Raw genomic sequence first — 22,440 nt, 5'->3', positions numbered from 1 at the left:
TGTGTATCCACGCGCTTATAAATTAAACCCGTGCACCTGAACGGCCATTGGTTTTCATATTACCGTATGCTACAAAATAAATAAATACTATTAATATGCTGTACATTCGATTTTTCTCTTGTATGACAGAGAAATATTACACAGAGTATACAAGCTTCGTTATGCAGAAAACCTTTCCGTGCATCCAATTAATTTGATTTTTTAACCGTTGTAATGCAATTAAGGGAATATTTTTAAAAAGGCTTTGTGCCGAAACTGTAGTGCCAGATACATTTTTTTTAACTTAAACGATATGGCAAAAATTCGGTGTATTTTTCTTAATTATTTGCGAAATTCGTGTTTTTCTATCCGCTTGGCAGATTTTTAAAGCATGTGTATTGTAGATCAATTAATCCTGATTACACATGTATTATAATTGCTACATCATTTAAGACTATTGACGTTAACCATAATCATAGTAGCGATTAGTACGCAAGGATTAGACTGAAATCCAATCCGAGTTATCTTCAAGCTGTAGTACCTAGCTCTAGGAGGCACATACGTCAATTATGGCCGGCATGTAATAGGCATTTGCTTAAGGCGCCATTCCTTTGATTCTGTTGGTATGATAGGATTATATTTGTTATCATTAGGTTTCATGTTCGATTGGTGTTTTGGTTTAATTAATTTGCCACAAACTGTTGCAGGATCGCAAATGTTAAGATATCTCCCCTTTTGATTTAAATTAAAAGATTTAAGTATCCATAGCTTGTGCTCACAAAAATATATCTGCACAGTATTATCTACGTAACGTCTTATACGTACAATGTCATTTTTTAAATTACCTAATTGGCTTTAGAAAAATGCAGTACTTTTTATACATTAAACTGAGCTATTCAGTTGTAAGAAATCGCTATATTCTTGCATTAGATAAACCAAAACGCTAACCTTTCTCTGCCTGAAAATACTACCTACACCACAGAAATTAATACCGAATAGATACCAATAATTACCTGTCTAAATAATACTTAATCTACGTTTAATTCTGTGCTCGACATGATACAGAGATCTACCAACACAACACAAAAGTAGTTCGGGCCGTATTTACTCGCTTCGACCGAATACCCGTTATTGACCGACTATGCTTTTATTACTCCAGTCAATATATTCCGCGTAATGTTTGTTTTAAATTATAGGTAAATAATTATTTAAATTCTAGAATGTTTTTGGTTTCATTAATTTATCTTCTGTAAATATGTTGCAGGAAGTATTGTTATAACGCCATTTCTGATCGTTTCTTTATAATCTTCCGAATTCATTTATATAATTGCTTCTTAAACTTGTTAAGTTGAAGTTTGTGATTTACCAATCGTATATTATTTTACGTACGGACTACCCCTAGTAGAGTTTTTCTATGCCATTAATCAAATGTGCACAAAGCAGCACGTCCCATCGACAACCTGCATCCATCTTCCGTTAACCGTACTTCAGAGAATTCTTATTAAAGAAAATGTGAAACACGCAATCCCTTCAATAGTTATTACCTGAAAGGTGTCAGTAAGTGCAAAAGAAAATAGACTATCATAATAAAATCTTAACATTTTTTCCATGTAACAAACTTTGGAAGAATCACCTCCCACTATGAAATCCAGCTGAACTTTATGGCAAATGAAGAAAAATAGTGAACAGCGCCGAAGGTCGTGTCGTCGACGAAAATAGGGGAGTAAACTTATAGGAGCCACTACATCACATTCTTTCTGACAGCGAATATTCACTTTGTTTTATAATAAAATGCTTTTCCTCAAGTAAAATTTATAGAACCTCTTACAGAAATACCGAGGTTCTTCTTAAAACTTGCAGCGAACATCAACAACTACAATAACCATTTTACTGTATATAAGAACACCCCTTCATACAGGCAAATGATCGATCCATCAAACAACAATGGAAACTGCCAAAATAAACAAACAATATACAAACTCGAAGAAGTTACCACTCAATAACGTTAAAAATGAGCTCTCAAATGGCAAGAAAATTGTTTTTCAAGCCAACACTGCGCGCGGTACATCGGCAAAATGAAAAGTTTCCCTATCAGCCCACTGACACATCGATTGGCGTTTACATCTTTGTAGAAGAAATTGTTCGAGATCATGCAAACCAACATAGACCTTAAGTCGTAGAACGAAGCCTAAAGACGTGTATAAAGTCGCTTTTTCTGTGTTGATAGAGTAGACGTTTGCGAGCTGCCATCCGGCTATTGGTAAGCAATCCATCATTCGAGAGTGTGAAAGGAACAAAAGCTATATAGGATAATATCACATCTGAATATGAGATAATACTTGAGCCTGTCATGGAACTAGCCCGTAATTTTAGGGATATTAAAAACATTAACGAAAAATCTTAATTTTACCCCAAATATTCCAAACTAACAATCGATATAGTTTGAAGACTCGATTATTAAATCGATGAAATAATAATCGATTACCGTGAGGTATGAAGCTTGCGAGGTGCTGCAGATGCCGCAGCTTGGTGTGCAAGTAATTGCTTTCATTGACATACCGTGCCTGCGTGCGGGCCGCGCGGAGAATGCCTATGCAATTAATCGGACACAAACGTTGGAGCCCATTTATGGAGTGATCCGCATGGAGAGCGCAGTATTGACGTTCCTTCCTCATCATTGTGCCTTGATAGCTCCTTTATCCTAGACACGTGTTACATGCTCGTGGCTGTTACGTGTATATTGTCATTTGTGTTGCTCGACGCTGTGTAATAGAATGTGCAGCCTCTGTTTTCGTAATGACTTCGGTAATGGACTTTGATTAAAGGCAGTTTAAATGACACTATAAAAATGTTTAGGCACAAAACTATGTTAAGAAATGAAATACTATTTTCATCTGTATAATAAAGGGTTACAGAATTTATTTATTTCTTCACATAAAATCTAAGTTTTCTCTAGAATTTGACTTCTATAAATACTAAAAAATATCTGTTCGATATCCCACATGAAATACAAATGTTTTCTTTGTTACATAAATCCTTTTATTTTAACTTTATGTGCCTTTTATTTTCAGATATTTTCATAAATACTCATCTCAATACATCAGCCCTTATATTCACAAAGCTTTATTCAAAAACTAACGTGATTCGGTAAAAAATCCGAAGTGAAATAAAACGTTTATATGTGTAAGGGATTTGTTTCAGTCTTTTCAGAAACAAAAATACTGAATATATTTCTTTTTGTATGTCAATTTCATGTTAGTAAACTCAGTTCGCTTGCCAAAGAGTCTAATTTATATTTAATCAGAATGTTATCAGACTTTGATAGTAAAATTTTACGTGTAATGCATAAAAGTAGGTAGATTTATTTCGAAGCTTTTGACGGTGTCGTTCAGTGATTCTACTTTTATACGCTTGTAAAGTTTCGATGGAATCTTCACGTATATTTTATATTACAGTCCGATAGTTTAATTAGGATTTTATCACACACGTAAACTTGTCATAAATATTCATACACATACCTATGACGTACAAAAAGTGTATGTAAATCTGAGTGATTTTTACTTTTCTGAGTTTGTTAGTTACAAAACTCGTTGCAATTTTAAGTTAACCATAAAACGCATTATTTAATTAATTATTTCACAATAATTTATTTTACAAGTCTTATAGGTATGCAATTTACACGGCTCTGTTCTAAATGTGGAGCGAATATTTTTAATATTGCAATGAATTATCGACATGCGGCAGAATTTATGAGTCCAGCATTATGAGTTAGATGCGTCTGGGGACGGACGGGGAATGGTCACGACCTGTTTGGCTCGCTGCAGGAAACACACGAATAAAAATGAGTTTTTAATGTATGAAAATGGAGTTAATTTAAAAAAAAATGAAAAGCTAAATTTTGTGTACCTACTTAAGTCGGCTATTTTAGATCTCCGTGTACTTATGTAAGAAATGTATTCAATAAGAGGTCTTGTCGTCCTTATAGACCCAAAGATATCTACTGCTGGACAAAGGCTTTAACCGAGGTTCACTGCTTTGTTCGGTCTTCAGCAATCCGATTCCACATAGAAATAACAGATCGATACAGAAACAGAGATATTCTTATCGATCATAAAAATAAAATATGTCCAACTTCTCAAAGACGCTATCTACCTATTCACAAAGTCATTAAGTTCAATTAGCAACGAATAGCAATAGCAAGTTGAATTGTTTCTGTTTACTCGAAGCGAGATGCCTCAGTTTGCCGAGTATACTTGCCCCGGGGTGAATGTTGGTCTAAACTCAATGTCGTCATAAGCCGGGGTAATGTTAGTTTTCCGTTTGTCTTCCTCACTAAAGTTCATGTGAGCTTGAGAACTAGTTATGTTGGGCTATGCAAGTCATCTTATGTTTGAAGTTATAAATAATCGTTGGATGTTTTCTGCCCTACTTTTTTATTTTACCCTGTCAAGTCCTTTAAAATTGACTGTAAATTAAGTAGAAATGATAGTAAAATAGGTAGTTTTTCTTGATTTAATCCTCGCCCGAACCACATAGCAGATGTAAAAATTTAAAAGCTGCCACGCCGCATTATGACATTTCGGATTGAAATTATTCAGAAATATCTTTCTGAAATACAGACGGAATATTTAATATTATTCACTCCGCGTTCTCGAAATTATATAAAATTCTTAAACAGTTTTGAGGGCGGAAAAAAAACAATATAACAAAGGGGTGCGTCATATACAGAGGGTAGCCAAATTGAGAAGCGAATGACACAGGAGGTTGTTATGCCGCAATCTAACTTACTAAATTAATTTATGACAACCACGTCACGGGGGTTTACATTTATTTCCACAACTTTTCTCTACTAATAACGTACCTTTCTTTGAAACAAACATAAACGTCTTTTACCCGAGGCTCTTACTTAACTAGCTACAACTTAAATGTTGATACGGTTATTTGATGAATCGTTCTTTAAGGATTTTATTCGGTAACAATGAGCAGACACGCTTCATTAATATCCTGTTACCTACTAATGACCTTTCCAAATGTTAACAACAATTTTATAGAAGTTCAGCAAACTCCGCAAGTGACCCTTAATCGTATTAAATCACGAACCAATCCGGGTTCACAGCTAAAACACGGCCGATTCGTCTTCATTACTCCACTGGCGAGACAAAATCGGTTAACAAAGCAATATCTTACTCTGTGGCATTGTTTTTGTTTCGAGATTTCCCCGAGTCGCCCGATAAACTTTTAATGCGTTTTTCACTTCGTTATGAAATATTTCAATCGTCTTAATTAGGCGCGAACAGCGGCAAATATCTTGTTATCTAAGTATTTAGTAAAGTATCGTTATATAGGAATATTTTGTGAAAATTATAAGTTAATTATTTAACTAATTAAGAGTGTGAATATTATGGGTTGTAATTTTTAATACGAATAAAATTGCTTCAACGCTTTTGTTAGTATTTTTGATTTACGATTACCATCGCTGGTTCTTGAAAAGTCCTTGATACCTAGTGATTATAATGTATTGTTTAATAAAGATGTAGGATAAACTACGCGTAAAGCAGAACCTTTTTGTTTCCTAGCGGAATCATTAAAATAATTTATCAGAAGTACATAATTAAGCACACATACAACTCTTACTACTGCATACATTGCATAATATGTATTAATTATGAATATCTCATTATAATGTAATTATATTCATGTCATTACGCATTTAACGTCTGAGTGCACCAGAGCTGAGTACCGATATTAATTTGTGATAGACATATGAAAAATTTAACTGTACGCCATATAATATTCCGTTTGTTAATGTAAAATATTCGTAAAACCAAGTACAGGAAGATAGTCACAGTAATTAAATAATTAACTCTATTAACAATATCGTTATAGCTACACGATATTTCCGATAGGTAATCTGCTTTCCAATTTTAGTTTAAGGATTTTATAAAGTTATACATGTTTATCGTTTAATAACTAGAATTATATTTTTAGTGTGTTAAGCAAAAATATTATCTACCACCTACAAGTTATGTTTCATAAATTAATATATTCACTTCGCAAAGGAAAGCACAATAGGCACTTTAAAAAAGTTTTAATCGAAAATTTTCTCTTTTCAACACAAGAGACAATTACTGAAACATTTCTTAACACAAGACCACACATCGTCTCATCATGTAAATTGAATACGTAACAAACATGCAACATAATTGCAGAAACTTATTGAAACAACAAACGTAACTTAGTTTTGAATTGACTTGGCACAATGCGAGTTGCGTCCGCCTGTTTACACTAACTTAGCGGCACTGCACCGCCGTGATTGCAACTTAATCGCTAACTTAGCGTTTAGAACAAGTTTTAATTCTTAAGGTATTGTAGAAACTTATTGTTTGTTCACGAATAGCGAGCATTGTTAGCCGCGACTGCAATTAGTCGCGGTCGCTGCAATTTACCTTATCACCGGAGTTATGTGCTAGATTAAAGAAAGTTATTCGTGTGTAACTGAGAATATACTTAGGAATCTTTTTCTTACACGCTCAGACGGAAAATGCTCAGTAACTGAGGTAAGACTGGTGCAGCTGTAATAGGATATATTAGGATGACGAACAAAGTCTAGTAGTTTTGCTTTTGAGTAACATTTTACCTTCAGATATTTTTAAAATCTCGCTCTGAGATACTGCGCCGCATTACTGTATTTTTTGTCTGAATATTGAGATAGTTGGAATAGATTTAACGAGCGCTGGATGCTATTTTATAATGTTGGTTTAGTTTTGAAATACATTTATATTTTCAATAACGAAATTGTTTCTCGGTACGGTTATGGAATATTTGAAACAGTATTTTAAGGACGCTTTTACATTTCTCACTCGCTCAATTTTAGGTAAACTAGCGGCAACACAACGACATTGCGCTCACACACACATGCAAGCCATTGTTGGCCAGATTTTGTACATCACTCAACGAAATTTGATACTTGCAAGATTTTTATTATTATATTATTTTTTTCGACTATAACTAGTTGTAACTTAGTGTTTGTAAAGGGTTTCACGCTTATTGATATGATGATTTTTAAATTTTGTGTGATGTGTTTGTCATCGGATTAAATGAGTACTGGGGGATTCAGCACTAAGTAACCCCTCTATACATAAGTATTTTGGATGAAAATAAAAACCGTTGTGAGAAATTAAAATAAAATAAAAATAAAGTAAAAAATATAAAAACAAAATGACAAAATTAACATATTTTTAAGAATTATTTTTAACGGTCAATATTTTTCTTGAATGTGAACTATGGTCCCTAAGGCTCATAGACCTAGTGTATCGTGGGTCAACCAGTTCTGGAAGTAAACAGGTGTTGTAGAATTTAACTAAATGTCCTTCCATGTTTTCCTTCCAGAACTGGTCGTCTCGTTCCACAAATGCATATTTAATTTTGTCATTGCCAGTCCATACGGCAAATACGCATTGGTTTTGACCAGTTACTCGTAACTGGCCCTGAATTTGGTAATACCATTTGCTTTTTTTGTTTATTATAAAACCCTCTGAGGTGCATTTCCAAAAGTCAATCCAAAAGTCAAAAAATATCAGAATGGCTGTCACCTTAGGATGCTGAATATCTTCAAAACCACGAGGGTAGCAATTGGTAGCAACTAATGGTAGCTGGTAGCAATTAGGTAGCAACTCTCTATATGTATTTCGAGAGGATCTGTGATTTGTGACGGCGGTCCTGATGCAGACTATTAAAAACGGTTGTCGTGTCTCATTTGTAGTGTTTCCATCATTAATTATGAATTTTAAAAAAACATTAATTTATATAACATAAATTAAAAAACATTAATTATGAACATACACACACTCATACATACATACATAGCCTGTCAAAATCATAACTCTTCTTTGGCTTTACCGTAGTTGGGTAAATACTTACAATGTGTCATTATTTTTTTTGGTCTATATCCAAATTTTTAGGCCGTGGCATCTGTAAAAAAATTTACTATTTCATTAAAAAAAAGTTCGCCGTCATGACATAAATACACATTTTCAAAATCACAACCCCCAAAAATCTTTTAATTGATTACTCATAATATCAAATTATTAAAAAAATGTGCCCGCCATTTTGAATTAAAAAAAATATTACTTACTGTCATTTTAATAGGTATCTATTATCTATACAATTCTTAAAATAAGTACGTATGTAAGTACGTCCATCATACAACATGATGGCCGTACTTACTTTTGTTTTGATCCGAAAAAGTATCAACGTATTTCAGTCCCAGTACACAAATCGTTACACTCTTTATTATAGATTTTACGTATTTATTTTTTCCGACAAAGCGATACACCATGCGTCCACGAGCGCGTCTGAGCGCGGAATGACGGTCCGAGACGTGCGCATAGCAAAAAAATGTATGAAGAAATTTGAGAGTGATTTTATAATTTATTGTAAATTATAAAGTGGTTTATGTATGTCCAAAAAAAATAGCTGAACGTGTAGAAAAATACATTAGCTGTGATTTTTTTATTATTGGGAGTTATAAATAAACTCCACATTAGCGTTACACGTACTTATTCAGACTCCTTTTTTTGTACTTTTTTATGATTCTTCCGGCGGTGAAAACGAAATTGTGTAAAAAAAAAGTATGGGACTGAGTAATTCTAATGCATTTAACGTGGAGATGAATAAATTACCTTTCATTTAATACCATAATATTGTCAAAATTGTAACTGCTTATGTGTCAAAATGGTACCTAAAAACATTGATATTTGCGAGAAACCGAGCAAGCGTCCTTAATAAAAACATTTCATACATTTTTATAGCACCCAATCAAACTAAAACTATAGGTACCTACAGTTTTATTTAATAGCTGTACATCGATCGGCAAATCTGCCTCAAAATAATTCACTAGACTTCCCACCCGACACTCATTAACATAGCACTAACACACAACCTTCCTATACATCAAATAAGTACCACCAGTACGTCAACAAAACTCCCCCGCAGTATTTTTCAAATCATTTATCATTTTAAAATTGCATCGCTGACGGTACACATTTATATCGCGCACTACAGACTATCCAGCGAACACCGTGACGTCACACCGCAGGTACACGTCACTTCCCCTAAAAATAATAACTGTACATAATTCAGCAAGGTTTGCAAGCTAGCGCTTTTCAGACTTCACTGTGAATTATGAGTAAGAAACCTGTAATAAGTTAACAGGGGCACCTATTTTCTACGTCTGTTAAACGGTGGTGTGCGCACACGCTTATCTTATGTTTTAGTAGGGTTAAGAATTTAGTCTAAAATAATATTACGTTCCTTTCATTAATATAATTAGATATTATTGTTGTTCGAGTTTATTTCTACTTAAGTTTTTTTTTTATTCTGTAGTGGTGTTTTCTATAGGTATTTGGAGATGAGATATAATTTTGGAAAACTTGCGCCTAAAATATGTTTTCAAATATTGATAAGACGAAATGCACCTTTTCAGAGCAGTGATGAAAAAAATAATTAATAGGTCACGCATGTCCCACTTACTTATCTGAAAAAAATTGTTTACCATGCCACTAACAAATCTTATTAATACAATGAAATCGAACGTAAACGGAACTGGTTGGTATATGTACGACAACACACATTTTATTGGATATTAATCAACCGTGAGATTGGCAGGGTGAAGGTCCAATCTAACTTTATTACTACTTTTATAGCAATGTTAAGGTGTCTTTGAACCTATAATTTTAATAACATTGTTAGTTACAATGGTTATTTTGTTAGAACATGTCTTCAGAACGTGTTGACTATTACGAATGCCAAGTTAATTAAGCATGTCGTGTTACTAATTACAAGTAATGATTTGCTATTACTTATTGATATTTTACACGAGAATAAAAGCGGAAATTGTAAAGTAATTTTAAAAGTTTATACTTTTATTAAAACGACTTGTAATCTCGATAAAACATCTTAACTTTTCACAAAAAGACCGACTGTTTAACTCGGTACAAAGTAAATACGGCCAAAAAAAGTGTAAAAGTCCCGCTAAACAAACACTGTTCCCTTTTTAAACAGTGCAAATTACTTTCAAAATGTCGTTACCGCAGATTTGGCGCGTTACTCTAATTTAGCGACAAAGCGGCTAACAGTGGGGCTATACCATGAATCATCACATTCCTCCCCCGCCCCTTATTTACGATAAACTTCATAAACTTCAGTCATGTTAATCATACCGTTATGATCTTACTGCCATTATAATTTAAGCAACAAACTTTGTCCGCCACACGAAAGAATAAATTTGCCGGAGCCGAGATGATTTAATTATACCAATAGTTAATTAATTAATTTCGAGGGTATCCAGCGTTCGGAAGAAGCGATCAAATAATTGGATCCGTCAAAATTATAGAAAGCCAATCGCTCCCTTTTGAATTGATTATACAATATTTAAGAATCGAAGATTTTAAAAATTCATTAATTTATTGTTGCTCAAGGCCGGCCTTTATTTATTGTTTATGATTACGTTTATGATTGTGTACGAGTTACTTACATTTTACGCAATAATCGTAACAAGCTAGTTGATAATGTTGTTGTTCTATTTTCTATGAAATGCTTACTGGAAGCTAGGTTGCACACCTTCTTGGTTATGTATATGTAGAAACTATGAATGAATTAGAGTTCATACTTTGTAAAACTAAACTTCAATATTTTCACTTGGTTTTTGCTTAGCGTTATAAATCACGAAATCATAATACTGACGCTGAAATTATGCTCATTAGGCCAACAATAAACTGCAAATGCAACGAACCGGAAAAGTACACCAAAAGCCTTGAAACCGCTTTTCACCCGCACAAACCTAAGTACGATTTTTATTTTACCGTAGTAAAAAGGATTTCACGTTGGCTGTCGGCCCGCGGCATAGTTAGCCAACTCTATATTAATGCATTCATTAATGTAATTAATGGAGTTAGGTAACTGTCATAATAACAACTTCCCCCGGCTCCTGAATAGTTGAAGAGCGCGGTTTTCCTCCGTGGAAATATCACGGTCAATGCACGGACGGTATTTATCATTATTAATCTGGAACATTGGAATTTTATCCGATGAAACGTCCAGTGGATGGGAAAGTAACCAACCTCTGTGTTTAGAAGTTTTTTTTTTATATAGGTGGAACATTATTAATATTTATTAATTATATTTCTAGTAATAAATAAATGATTAATCAAAACAGTGATAATTCGATGACGTTAGAAATAAATGTGAATTGGAACAAAGTTCCTCATATTAAGAATTAAAATCGGTAGGCTGAATTGATTGAGAAATAACCGTTCAACTGTCTCTTAAGAAAATTAATTAAATCGTTCTCGTATCTCGATTGTGCGCCATTTCATAATCGATACAAACATCATTCATATTCGGCGGCAATTTGAAACTATAAAATATAGAAAACAATTATCTATTGTTGTAAGCCTTTTATTATCAAAAACAGTTCTCACAGTTAATTCGTTTTGTGCCATTCAATTAGTATAGTTAATTAATTTATTGTGACGAGACTCCTCTAGGGATGGCTCGATACAAACGCTCGACATTTCGATTAAAACTTCGTGTCCTTCCCGATTCATATTAACATTGTGCCGTTTGTTTGATTTTGTTTAGATATTTACGAAATTTCCAATCTCTATTATGTGGCTTTGGTAAAGGCTCTACCATTTGGAGTTTTTATCCAAACCTTTTAGGGTTATGACGGTTTTCATAAACATATTTTGATAAATATAACCTTACTCTCTAGCTTTAGACTGTTAATTAGTAATCAAAGGAACTCTTTATCTAAATCACAATCATTACTTAATCACAAATAGGACACATTACATGAACATTCAAAGTCACTTCACTTGAAACCCGATAGCTATTAATACCAGGAAAATGTCAGAATCTGCTATTTAATCTCTTCCTGAGTACCTAATTCGGCTAAATACCACAAGATTGGCGTTACATCTAAGGTAAATCGTCAGTCAATTCGTAAGATAAATCAATTAACTGTGTTTCGTTATATGTTCCATTTCTGTTAGATAAGAGGAAGGCGAACTCGAAATGTTCTTGGAATTCGAATCTCACTGATTAATATACCTACTACAATGAATATTAGACTTATTGTTATTTTTACGTACCCAAAGGAAAAACAGGGCCTTCCTTATAGCTCATGATATACATCAATCATCAAGTAGGTATAACTTCGAAAAGTTACATTCATACTTGCCTTATTTCGAATCCGCTCGTATCTGATATGCAGGTCCTTTAACCACTAGGCCATCACGCCATTTTTCTTATAACTCTACAAATACATACTTATACAAGCTAAATAAGTAGTTTAATATATTTTGGTAAGAAAGTTACCCAGGTATCATGGTGATAATAGGGTTGGTTGGCAGGGGTACCCAAGGTGCTCCTTACATAAATTTAATCCGTTTCCGCAATTTGAGTATAATCGATTCCTAAGACGGATTCCGGCGTCTTTATTTTCTCCATTAAAGATTCTTAATTATTAACGCAACAAACTTGGAATCGAAAAATGATTTTCATTTTATAGGTAGTTGAATTCTATAACGGAACATGTTTAGCGGCTGAATAAAACATACCTACAGAAGTGGTTCGAAATAGAAAACGAAAGTAAATCAATTACATTTTCACCAAACGCAGTTCGATAATAACACAAGCCCAATTTACTAGACTAAATTAGCAGCACGCAATCAAACAAATGTTTCGAGTATTTACATAAAATATGTTTGTATCGCGCTGTCGTTCCGTTCGACGCTCATATTCGTCACAGCAGAAGCCGTATTGAGTCGTAATGCGGACTGATCTCCCGCGACCGGCCGTGCATTCGCGCCCATATATTATTCATATCGTTTTCAACGGACCCAGCGTCCCACACGGAATATTAGAGAGGCATATCTACCGAGTTTATCCCAGCTTCCCGAATTCATCGCTAACTAAATTGTTTTCGACGTTTCACATCCCTATTCGTGTATCGATACACGACGGAATTATGATACAGATTTCTAAATGGTCCTAGCAGATGGCGGCGATTAAAACTGTCGTGAACTTTTTAGGAGCGTTTCTCTAATCGCGATAGATGTTGGATGTAAAATGTTATGTTTAATTTCATATATTGATGAAACCATTTTGTTTTGACCTATTTGGCAATTAGGCAAAAGATTCAAGATAAATGTGACATCGTTATGTCCGTCTTACAACCTAACTTAAGTAGATAGATATGTCCAATAGAATTTTTATATCGGAATTCTTAGACATCCAGTTCCAATATTTGTACAAACATTGACAGTCAATTATATGGTGTCTCTATTGTTGGCAGGTTGGCGCAGCTATGATGTCCTGTCCTCTTCCACTGCCGCTGCTGCCGGCACTTCATCCACAACCTGCATTAGCATCAGACTTCCCCATCCACATTGGCATAAAGGTAATGTACCAACTAACTGTTTTTCTTTTGTTTTACATCGTTCTTTAATTCGGTGTTCCATTTTTGTCTGTGTGTGTGAGCTTTTGTGTATCTAATCAATCATGTAAATAGATTTTCCCTCTGTATGTGGTAAGTACGGCTGCAGAATCTTCTAACAAGGTATGCTAAGATACATTAATACTATCATCTTCAGTTTAACTTCTAAACATTTCACTCAAACAATGTTCACTCGGATTCGGCGACACAAATTTATTCTTACTCTTATTTCAACCTCTGTTTACAGTATAAAGCCGTTTGCTTTCGTTGGTAAGTAGAAAAAAATGTAATTTAATCTGAACGCTCTCCAACGAGTTTCAGGCAACTTAAATTGCGAATATATCAAAGCTAAATAATATGAAGTGAGCGAAAGAACATAAGGTAACTTTTAGAGTCGGCGCTTACTTTCGTAAAGGTCTGTTTACATGGACTGATAAATTAATGTTTGTAAATAATTTTATTCGAATGCATTTTGAGTTTTAATAAACAAGATTATATTGTAGACATATGTATTGATTGCATAGTACAGAATTTTGCGGTATTGCATTGCATGTTCAGGGTACGATAGCGGCAATAGTTTTCTATATGCGTCATTAATTTCCACTTGCCACATTAGGAAGGCTGAAAAACTCGTTTATTCACCTACCACGGAAATATAAAACACGCTACAACCAAATAATAAATATTCATACATAATACCCTCAAGAGATGCGAGGACACACGTACAAACCACGAAAACACAAATAAAACAAACACGAACAATATTAAACTGTCGTTACAATTATGTGACTGCAATCATTAATACGGAACCCGGTCAAATTAATGAGCTATGTTTGATAACTGTCCATAATCGGCTTATGGCAACACCTGAACAAAAACAAACTATTAGCGAAATTAATGTACAACGGAACGTTTCGAGATTACCAATACAGTAAATTGATGGGACATGTTATTGATATGCGAAGTTGTGGCGTTGATGACAAGTGGCTTTGTGAAATGGAACGTACCTTAATACTTACAGTAACTGCTTGCATGCCGCTAATTATAAAACAATAGAAAATCAATTGTGTCTCGCCTATATCTACGCTCCGGCATAAAACGGATTGAACCTCGTAGGTATCCGTATCTTACATATTTTTTATATCCTTTGGATTATTTCTATGAATAGTTCCCTAGGTATACGGGCGAAACTGCGGTCAATAACATTTTATAGTTGGATACTATAAAGTGTATTGAATAAAGTCATTCAATGACAATTTCCTAGAAATCAGTTCAGATACTGTATCCTGTCTATAAGGATGTAATATAAGTTTCCAGGAACATTGGTATCAAAAAGGTTTTACATTATTTACGGTATGTGAAAAATACAAAACCAAAAAGGAATATGTAAATATTTTGTTACTTTTGATAAAATGTTGCCAGCAAAAAAGGATTAAAAGATTTTCTTTTCGTTTTTTTTTTAACGACCTTTCATTATTTCTTAACAAATTATTTTAATTTATATAAAGAAAAGGATAAACCCAATTTAATTAATAGTTAACCACTTCAGTTAAACTAAATTATTTAACTTAAATATTATAACAAAGTAGATCAAAAGAGCCTTAACCACAACGCAAGAATCCTTTTCGGAAAATGTTTAACTATAAATATTTAACGTAATCTACGAGTTTCAGTGAATAATTAAAATCTCTCATTTATCAATCCCGATGAAGATATCTATTTATCTTATTTCTACTCATCGAAGTTCATCGTTAAGATACATTTATACTGTTTACTCATCTTGGAAATTACCGAAATGAGTAACTGGAAATTAAGTTCAGTTAAATACTGATTTGAAGTTAATTTAGCGAATCTCACACGAAATTTCGATCGCTTGTCTTGAACAAAAGCTGTCTCATTTAACGTTTCATCAGACTAATAAAAATAAATCAATCAGAGGAATGACATCGAGTATTTCCATAAGCCGTATTCATTCCACTGTCAATATTTGAGATGAACTTTTGCCCAATTACCTTTGCAAGTTAAACCGTCTTAATTTATAAGTATTGATTCGTGCCGTGCCGACTTTAATTAGTTTCCAGTTTTGAGACACTCGCCTCATTTATTATCTGTTAAATTTGTTGCTACAGTTAAATTGTACACAGTAATTTAGGCAGAATATATTATTTGTGAAATGAGATATATGATTGTTTATATTTTAAAGTAATTGAACAGGGCGTATTCAATTAATTGTTGTTTTTTGTATTATCTGATTAATTATATGAAGTTGATTAACCATATCTCAAAAAATATTTGAGAAAAACTCGCCGTCTGAAATCCCCCAATTTGTAGGGAAGTACGGCGTCGTCGTGCCACCGCATTACCAAATAAAATTTAACAAACAAAACGGTTTACGGAAAGTTCAAAGTATTTTATACCGACTCGAGCACGCTCAATTTTGCACCGGGCGAAGTCATCAAAAAACTATTAAGCTGCAACTTTAACACATGTGCACTTTTCTAAAAGTGCATTATCACAAAAAAAAACAAGATTAGTGCAAGCTACGATACATAAGTTTACTCATTAAACACCAATTTCCCCAAACGTCAGAAGAGCAAAATATGAAAAATTTGTTGTATGCAGTTCGCTAGCTGGAAGGCGAAGTTTATGAAGAATACTTTGAATAATGCCACGAGAGCACTTTCTTAAGTTACGCTTCTTATTCAACTAAAACAGTTTATATTTCAAACACTATTCCTGCGCCTGTCAACTTAATTTACCCTGTTGATTCAATTTTCGTCCACGAGTCCCATATTTCAGTAGTCGTGGAGATTTCAATTCATACATATTTGAATAAATAAATATGCATGAAACCAATTTATAGAGGCCGCCTGAGTCGGCCGCCGGCTGAGCGGTACAATATCAGTGCCCTCATTAGATGTATCCCGCTGCTACGGCGTAGTCGCCTACGAGTTTTGCTACGGAAGCGCCACGTAGACCGCTACGATACAGCTTTGTCGTTTATTGTCTCATATTCGCGGCGCGCCCGCCCTTATTATGTGGTTTGTTTTGTAATATCCCACTTTTTTCATTTATAATTCACGCTGGTTTGCTGCAAAATTTATATTGTATTGAAAGGCAAATAAAAGCTTGTTCAAAAGCACAATGGACATTAAATTGTGAATATTAAATGGGTTTTGTAACGGATTATAGCCGCAGGTATAAGTGCTGAGTGCTGAAAATATCGAAAAATATGAAAATTTAATGTAATGTCCAATAATAATCTGTTGTACTAGTTTTATTTATGTATTTACTGAATTGATGGAGATGGGATGGGGGAGGCTTAAAAGTTGCATTTAAATGTAATACAAAATTAATGGGTAGAAACTGTAATTAAAACACAATTATAAGTATTAATTTCCCAAATAATTTTGATTCACATCATCTCCGAAAGCAATGATATTAATAGCCCACAATCACTGCATCATATATTCACTAGTTTCCCTTATCACAAAAAAACCATCGAGCGTACTTTGATCTGCTCTAAACACGACATGCTATCACTACGCCACGGAACGACCAATTTGCCATCAAAGGCACAAACCATTCACACATAGCGCCACATACAAACATGTTTCATTTCATGTCAATTCCATGGATTTGATAACTGCGCTCCTCTGCTTTAGGGTGTGCACAGACAATGGGTTGGTAGGCTCGAAAGTGCCATTTGCATTGAAGTACTAAAAAACCTTGCTGTTGAAATGAGTTAAATGCTGATGAGAATTAATTATCAAGTCGCATCACAAGAAACGAGAAAAAAAAAGAAGAGTAAAAGCACATTAAATAATATTTCTCGATTTGATTATATAACCAGTAATAGACTAGAATATTTATTAGACTGATATAATTGGAACAGGTTTCCCTTTGATCTTATTATTTTAGGCATCCAAATCTGTCTTAATAAATACTGAGGTTAATTATTGCAACCTAATGTCTTGTAAGAGATAATAAGTAAACTGTACTTTTTATTCTTTGAAATCTTGTAACTTGGATCTAAAAATATCAGAACTGTAGTGTGCAACCTACTTTACATACCCTTTATGCCTGCATGTATGATTTGCCTCGAATATAATGCCATATTCAGCCTGTCTCGCACATAATCTTTCACTTTGTCGTTGCAAATCACTTTAATGACGTCTGTTGTCATGTTAACTGTGTTATTATGTAGCGTAAGCTAAATGTGTTTTATTTTTATATCATTATTTTTCTTGTTCAGTGTGTTAGGAAGCTTTCGTTACCTATTTAGTGTAGTTAGATAACTTTGAGGAATACATTATCAGAAAATATGAAGTAGTATTACAAGTCCCAATGATAAAAATGGGATACTCTTACCCTTTTACTCCCTTCATATACTATTCACAAGACCTAGCATGAATCTATAGGCATAAATAAAGAGACACCTTTTTCATGGGAAATCATCAAATGACCTCTCCCTCTGTGGGTGCAGCGTAGGGGTATGTCAGACTCTTAGCGTCGTATCACAAAAACTTTTAAACGTCTGTTGAACACTTGTTTTAAAAACATGTGAGATTATGACATTTAAATGAGGTCCGTTTTGCAGCCACACTTTTTTTAGACAAGTATTCAACAGACGTTTAAGTTTTTGTAGTAAGGCTGCTACTGACCAAAACCCACCATGCTCCTTTAAGAATAAGCATTTGCTTAGTTAAGGGACAATAAATAAACAAAATAAATGAAAAATAAACAAAATAGTTCATAATAAAATTCTATTGTTAAAAAATAAACTGTCCTACAACTAGAAACAAAATTATTTACAGTTGAACTTAAAAACTCTTTTGTCATACGCTTACTGGTTTCTATTGAAGTTAAGTAGTAAGTAGACGGGAATTAAATCTGATGCTTGTTATGTAAGTTGTTACCGAGAGTTATGAAGTTATAACTAATACCTGTTTGTAAGTACTAAGTAAGTAAAGTAAAAAATATGTTACGGCTTTCACAAATATGTTTGACGAGTTTTTCTCCGATGCAGTTTGAAAATGTTTATGTATTTGAATAGAGTACGGATATCGTTTTATTTTTATGAAGTTTATTATTGAATGTGTATCTGAAAACTAAAAGTTAGTTAGAAATAATAGTTGGTATACCATCAATTTTAGCTTTAGTTAAAAGCCTCTTGGCCTGACTAAAACTCGAGAATATCAATACTTTTTAAATAATTTACGATCACGTTTTTGTAACCAGGCTGGTATGCAATGGTGGCACTTTGTTTAAAGAAGCTATACGCCGACTTTCGCGTTGTATCATATGACAGCTCTATATATCCTTACCACTGCCAGTCAGCCCTTCATAGTTCACTATATCCCTTATTCTTTATAATATTATCCAAATAATAGGTATAACACGAGTTCAATCCATATAAAAGGCATAATAAAGAAAATATTTAAACTACTTTCCCGACCGAATTTCCACGAAGGTGATGGCAAGCAAACGAACAATTCCAACTATATCTCTAAAACGCTTTGAACAAAGCTAAATATCTTTATTAATTACTGTAGTTTCTGTCTGAGCTGGAGAATAACGCCACAATTACCGAACTTGGACAATAGACCGATTGCTATAAAATGTAATAATGCTCAGAGAATTTATACAATCAGTCTTTGACTTTGACCGTGTGTAATTACAAAAAAGAGGCATTTTTTATATACCTAGTTAGTGTCTACAACAAGCAAGGTATCTTCTCCGTTTTATTACCTACATCGTGTTTTCAGTCGCTTACAAAAATATTTCTCACACTAAAAGTGAGCATGTCATACCACCATTTCAAGACCACCACTACACATTTCAGTGCATGTAATTGATATCCATTACTGAAAGCGGTCGCGCCAAAACCAACCTGACGTTTAACATATTATTTCTATACGCTGAACTGCCACCTCTAGCGAATACCTTTAAAACTTGCATGCAATGTAAATTTTCCAAAGCTAACATATTGAACGAGACAGTTAAGAAAATATGGAGAAAGTCATAAAGAAGAGCCGCACTTTAACAATATGTTTTAAGAAACTATGAATTTTTCAAGTAACTGGTCTCGTCTGTTTATTTTGAAGATTCATGGCATGGGTTTCAGTAAGTGATTTACTGCTATCAAAGATGAAATATTAGTCTGGTAGTCGATGAGTATGATATAAGGAAGAGACTTTACGGTGTTTTTCTAGAAGTATATTCGAAGCAGCCGTCCGCATTTAGATTTGTCATTGATGATACGAATAAGTAAATGGTAAATAAGTCACTACTGAACCCACCCTCTTTAATTTTTTAACATGCGTATACCTATCAGTTTTGTAGACTCAAAAAAAAACATACTCTCAAAAATAAGCCTAACTCAAGTTGGTTTAACTAAACCGATACCCAGTTGGAGTAACGGATGAAGTTACATGTGAGTGCATCGAAGATTCGAGAACTTTTTTCGTGCAGCCAAAAGAGGGAGGTTTACATCACATTTCATATAAACCAACAACTTTTAAACTGTCTGAAGCCGCAAATACCTGTACTTGTATATTCACAAAGTTATACGTTACTTGGTAATACTTCCCACTTGATATAACGAACACTGAGGTGTTTGTAATAAAATATATTGCATCTTAAATAAATGAGCCGGTATTTACTCCAGTTCTAGAAGAAGGATCAATAAAGACTAACTGTAATGGATACAGAGTGAAGCTTCGTGTTATTTTGCAAAAGTGAGTGTTTGAGCTATCTTTTTATTATTTTTAGCTTAACTCGTGAAATTACTTTGGTAAATCTGTAGATTGTAAAAATTTAACACGTGATCTTAATTTTTCAATTAATTATTAAGTCGAAAGAAAGTGAAAAGGAACAACTAAGTGCACATATACATAGATTCACTACCGAACTATTTTCACCCGTGTCACGAGAAAGTAATATATCCTAAAGTCTTCCTTGATAAATTATCGATAAATCGAAAATCGATATATTAATTAATTGAAATTTTAATATCGAGTAGTTTTTCAAACAAATAAGCTCTCCTTCTTTATAATATTAGCATAGATTTGTATAGATGTAACCTTGAAGACGATACAACAAACAAATTGACTGGTATAATTAAGTACGCCAAATACTTGTAGCAAGTTCAGACCTAAGGCGATAGATAAGACGGGACTTAACGAATCCCAAGTCTAAGTAAGCGATGAAATATGAGACTTAGAACTTAACGGAGTCCAGTCAATCGTTCAGGAATCGAGAACTTGATGTAGTTTAAAAGAGCTTGTTATCCATAATTTAATAAAATAAACTATTAGTGTTGTTCATAGATATAAAAATGGGTTTTGAAAGATAATGGTTATTAATAAGCTAACGTTCAATAGCTTGATTTTCTTTCTATATCGGTACTTTGTCCCAAATAAATATTCGAGTTGCCCTGTGCCAATTTGAAGAATGAATAACATTTTTTTTAGTTCGAATTATTTCAAATTGTATTTTAATAACGCTTTCAAATAACTTTCACGCCAGCTTTAACGCACAACTTTTACTAGTTTCACCTTTCAGCACTAAATTATAAAATTAGCCACTAAAAATTCTGAAACATTTCATAAAAAGTTTAATTTACGAAACTTTGCTTCAAACCAACTAGAATATTCTATAAAGCAAATCTAATTACCAAAGGCACATAACAAGCGAGACAGCGAAAGCTATTACAAAAGACATTTAAATAAAACCATTATTGCACCTAAACCTTTAGAAAACCTTCATAAAGTGTAACAATGAGAAGAATTACAAAAAAGGGGGTTCGTTTCAATGTAAATGATACTGCCGGTACATCAGATCTGTCTCATAAGGAGGGACGGTGGTGAAGAAAAAACCTGAATATTATATAGTGTTGTTCTAAATAACAGGGCTTTATCTAAGGAACAATATAAACGTCACGGCAACGCAATAAGCGTTTACTGCTTAATGTCATCTCCCGAGCCTCGCCTTTGTCGATATCGATATTTATATTTATCGACCAACTGAAACACTGTTCAGTGTTCACGTTCGTCTTGTCGGCTGTTTGAAATCAAGCTCAAGATGCTAATAAAATGTAACTGGTGCCTTGAAGCAGAATGCTTTAAGCAGTTTTCGAGTTTGAGTTAATTTTGGTATGCCTAATGTAACGGAGTAACAAGAATATCCGCTTCATACAAAATTTGCTTTATGTGTGTATGGTAAGTAGGTAGGTACTATTTATGGTTATTAATATTCCTGACATGAATCTGTTTCAGAACATAAACAGTCTTAGACACAACCTTCACTGTCTAGGCTAGACCTACGAGAACTATTTTAGTAACACTGTTTATAATTAATATCTTCAACATTTAGGTTAGGTGAATACGGACCCGTATTAGGTAAGGAGGAAACAGAATATTATGTTTTTTTTTGTCATAATTATTGGCAAAAATTAATCACGAACAGCGCATTTAGCGCGCCGTAAAGGATAAAGCACCATGGCTCTCTTTTGTACTAAAATAGCTTTCACCAATCTGCCATACATTGTCGCATAGAATATCAAACATTATCCGTTAATTGGCAGTCCAAATGAAGCTCGTAATTAAGAGTGGACGTCATCATGAAAGTAACACAAACTCGAAATAAATGTCCATATTTCCAACATTACCTGTTTTGTAACTCAAATATTATAGTTCGCGTTCTCTTTGGCAATCAATTCGATTGGTTAATCAAAGAGCACAGAGTAAATAATATATTTGCACATGCGGCTTTTTAATACACGGTTTCCGTATATTAAACGTGCATCCAGTTTGTGCTTCGTGCAAAATAAATACAACGGTAAAACGATACCGTGATGTGCCTGTTATTTTTTAAGTTATTTCTACCGACGAATGGGTTTCATTTGTTTTCAAATAGTTATTTTATAACGGAGAGCATCTCAATTACATTTACAGTTTTTC

At 33.7% G+C, this 22,440-nt stretch overlaps 1 protein-coding gene across 11 annotated transcripts in view; it reads left to right on the top strand.

Moving 5' to 3' along the window:
- Positions 1–22,440, top strand: part of LOC124630485 (polypyrimidine tract-binding protein 1) — a 350,786-nt gene that overhangs the window by 125,757 nt on the left and 202,589 nt on the right. For all 11 annotated transcript variants that reach the window (XM_047164410.1, XM_047164412.1, XM_047164411.1 and 8 more), the window contains one exon: positions 13,337–13,441. In XM_047164410.1, the coding sequence (XP_047020366.1) occupies positions 13,349–13,441 (93 nt within the window). In that variant the 5' untranslated portion in view covers positions 13,337–13,348. The remainder of the gene's footprint in view (positions 1–13,336; positions 13,442–22,440) is intronic.

This window comes from Helicoverpa zea, chromosome 5, assembly GCF_022581195.2.
Source record: "Helicoverpa zea isolate HzStark_Cry1AcR chromosome 5, ilHelZeax1.1, whole genome shotgun sequence".
NCBI classification, from domain to species: domain Eukaryota; kingdom Metazoa; phylum Arthropoda; class Insecta; order Lepidoptera; family Noctuidae; genus Helicoverpa; species Helicoverpa zea.
The sequence above is the reverse complement of the archived record's forward strand: the minus strand, read 5'-3'. Positions and strand labels throughout refer to the sequence as shown.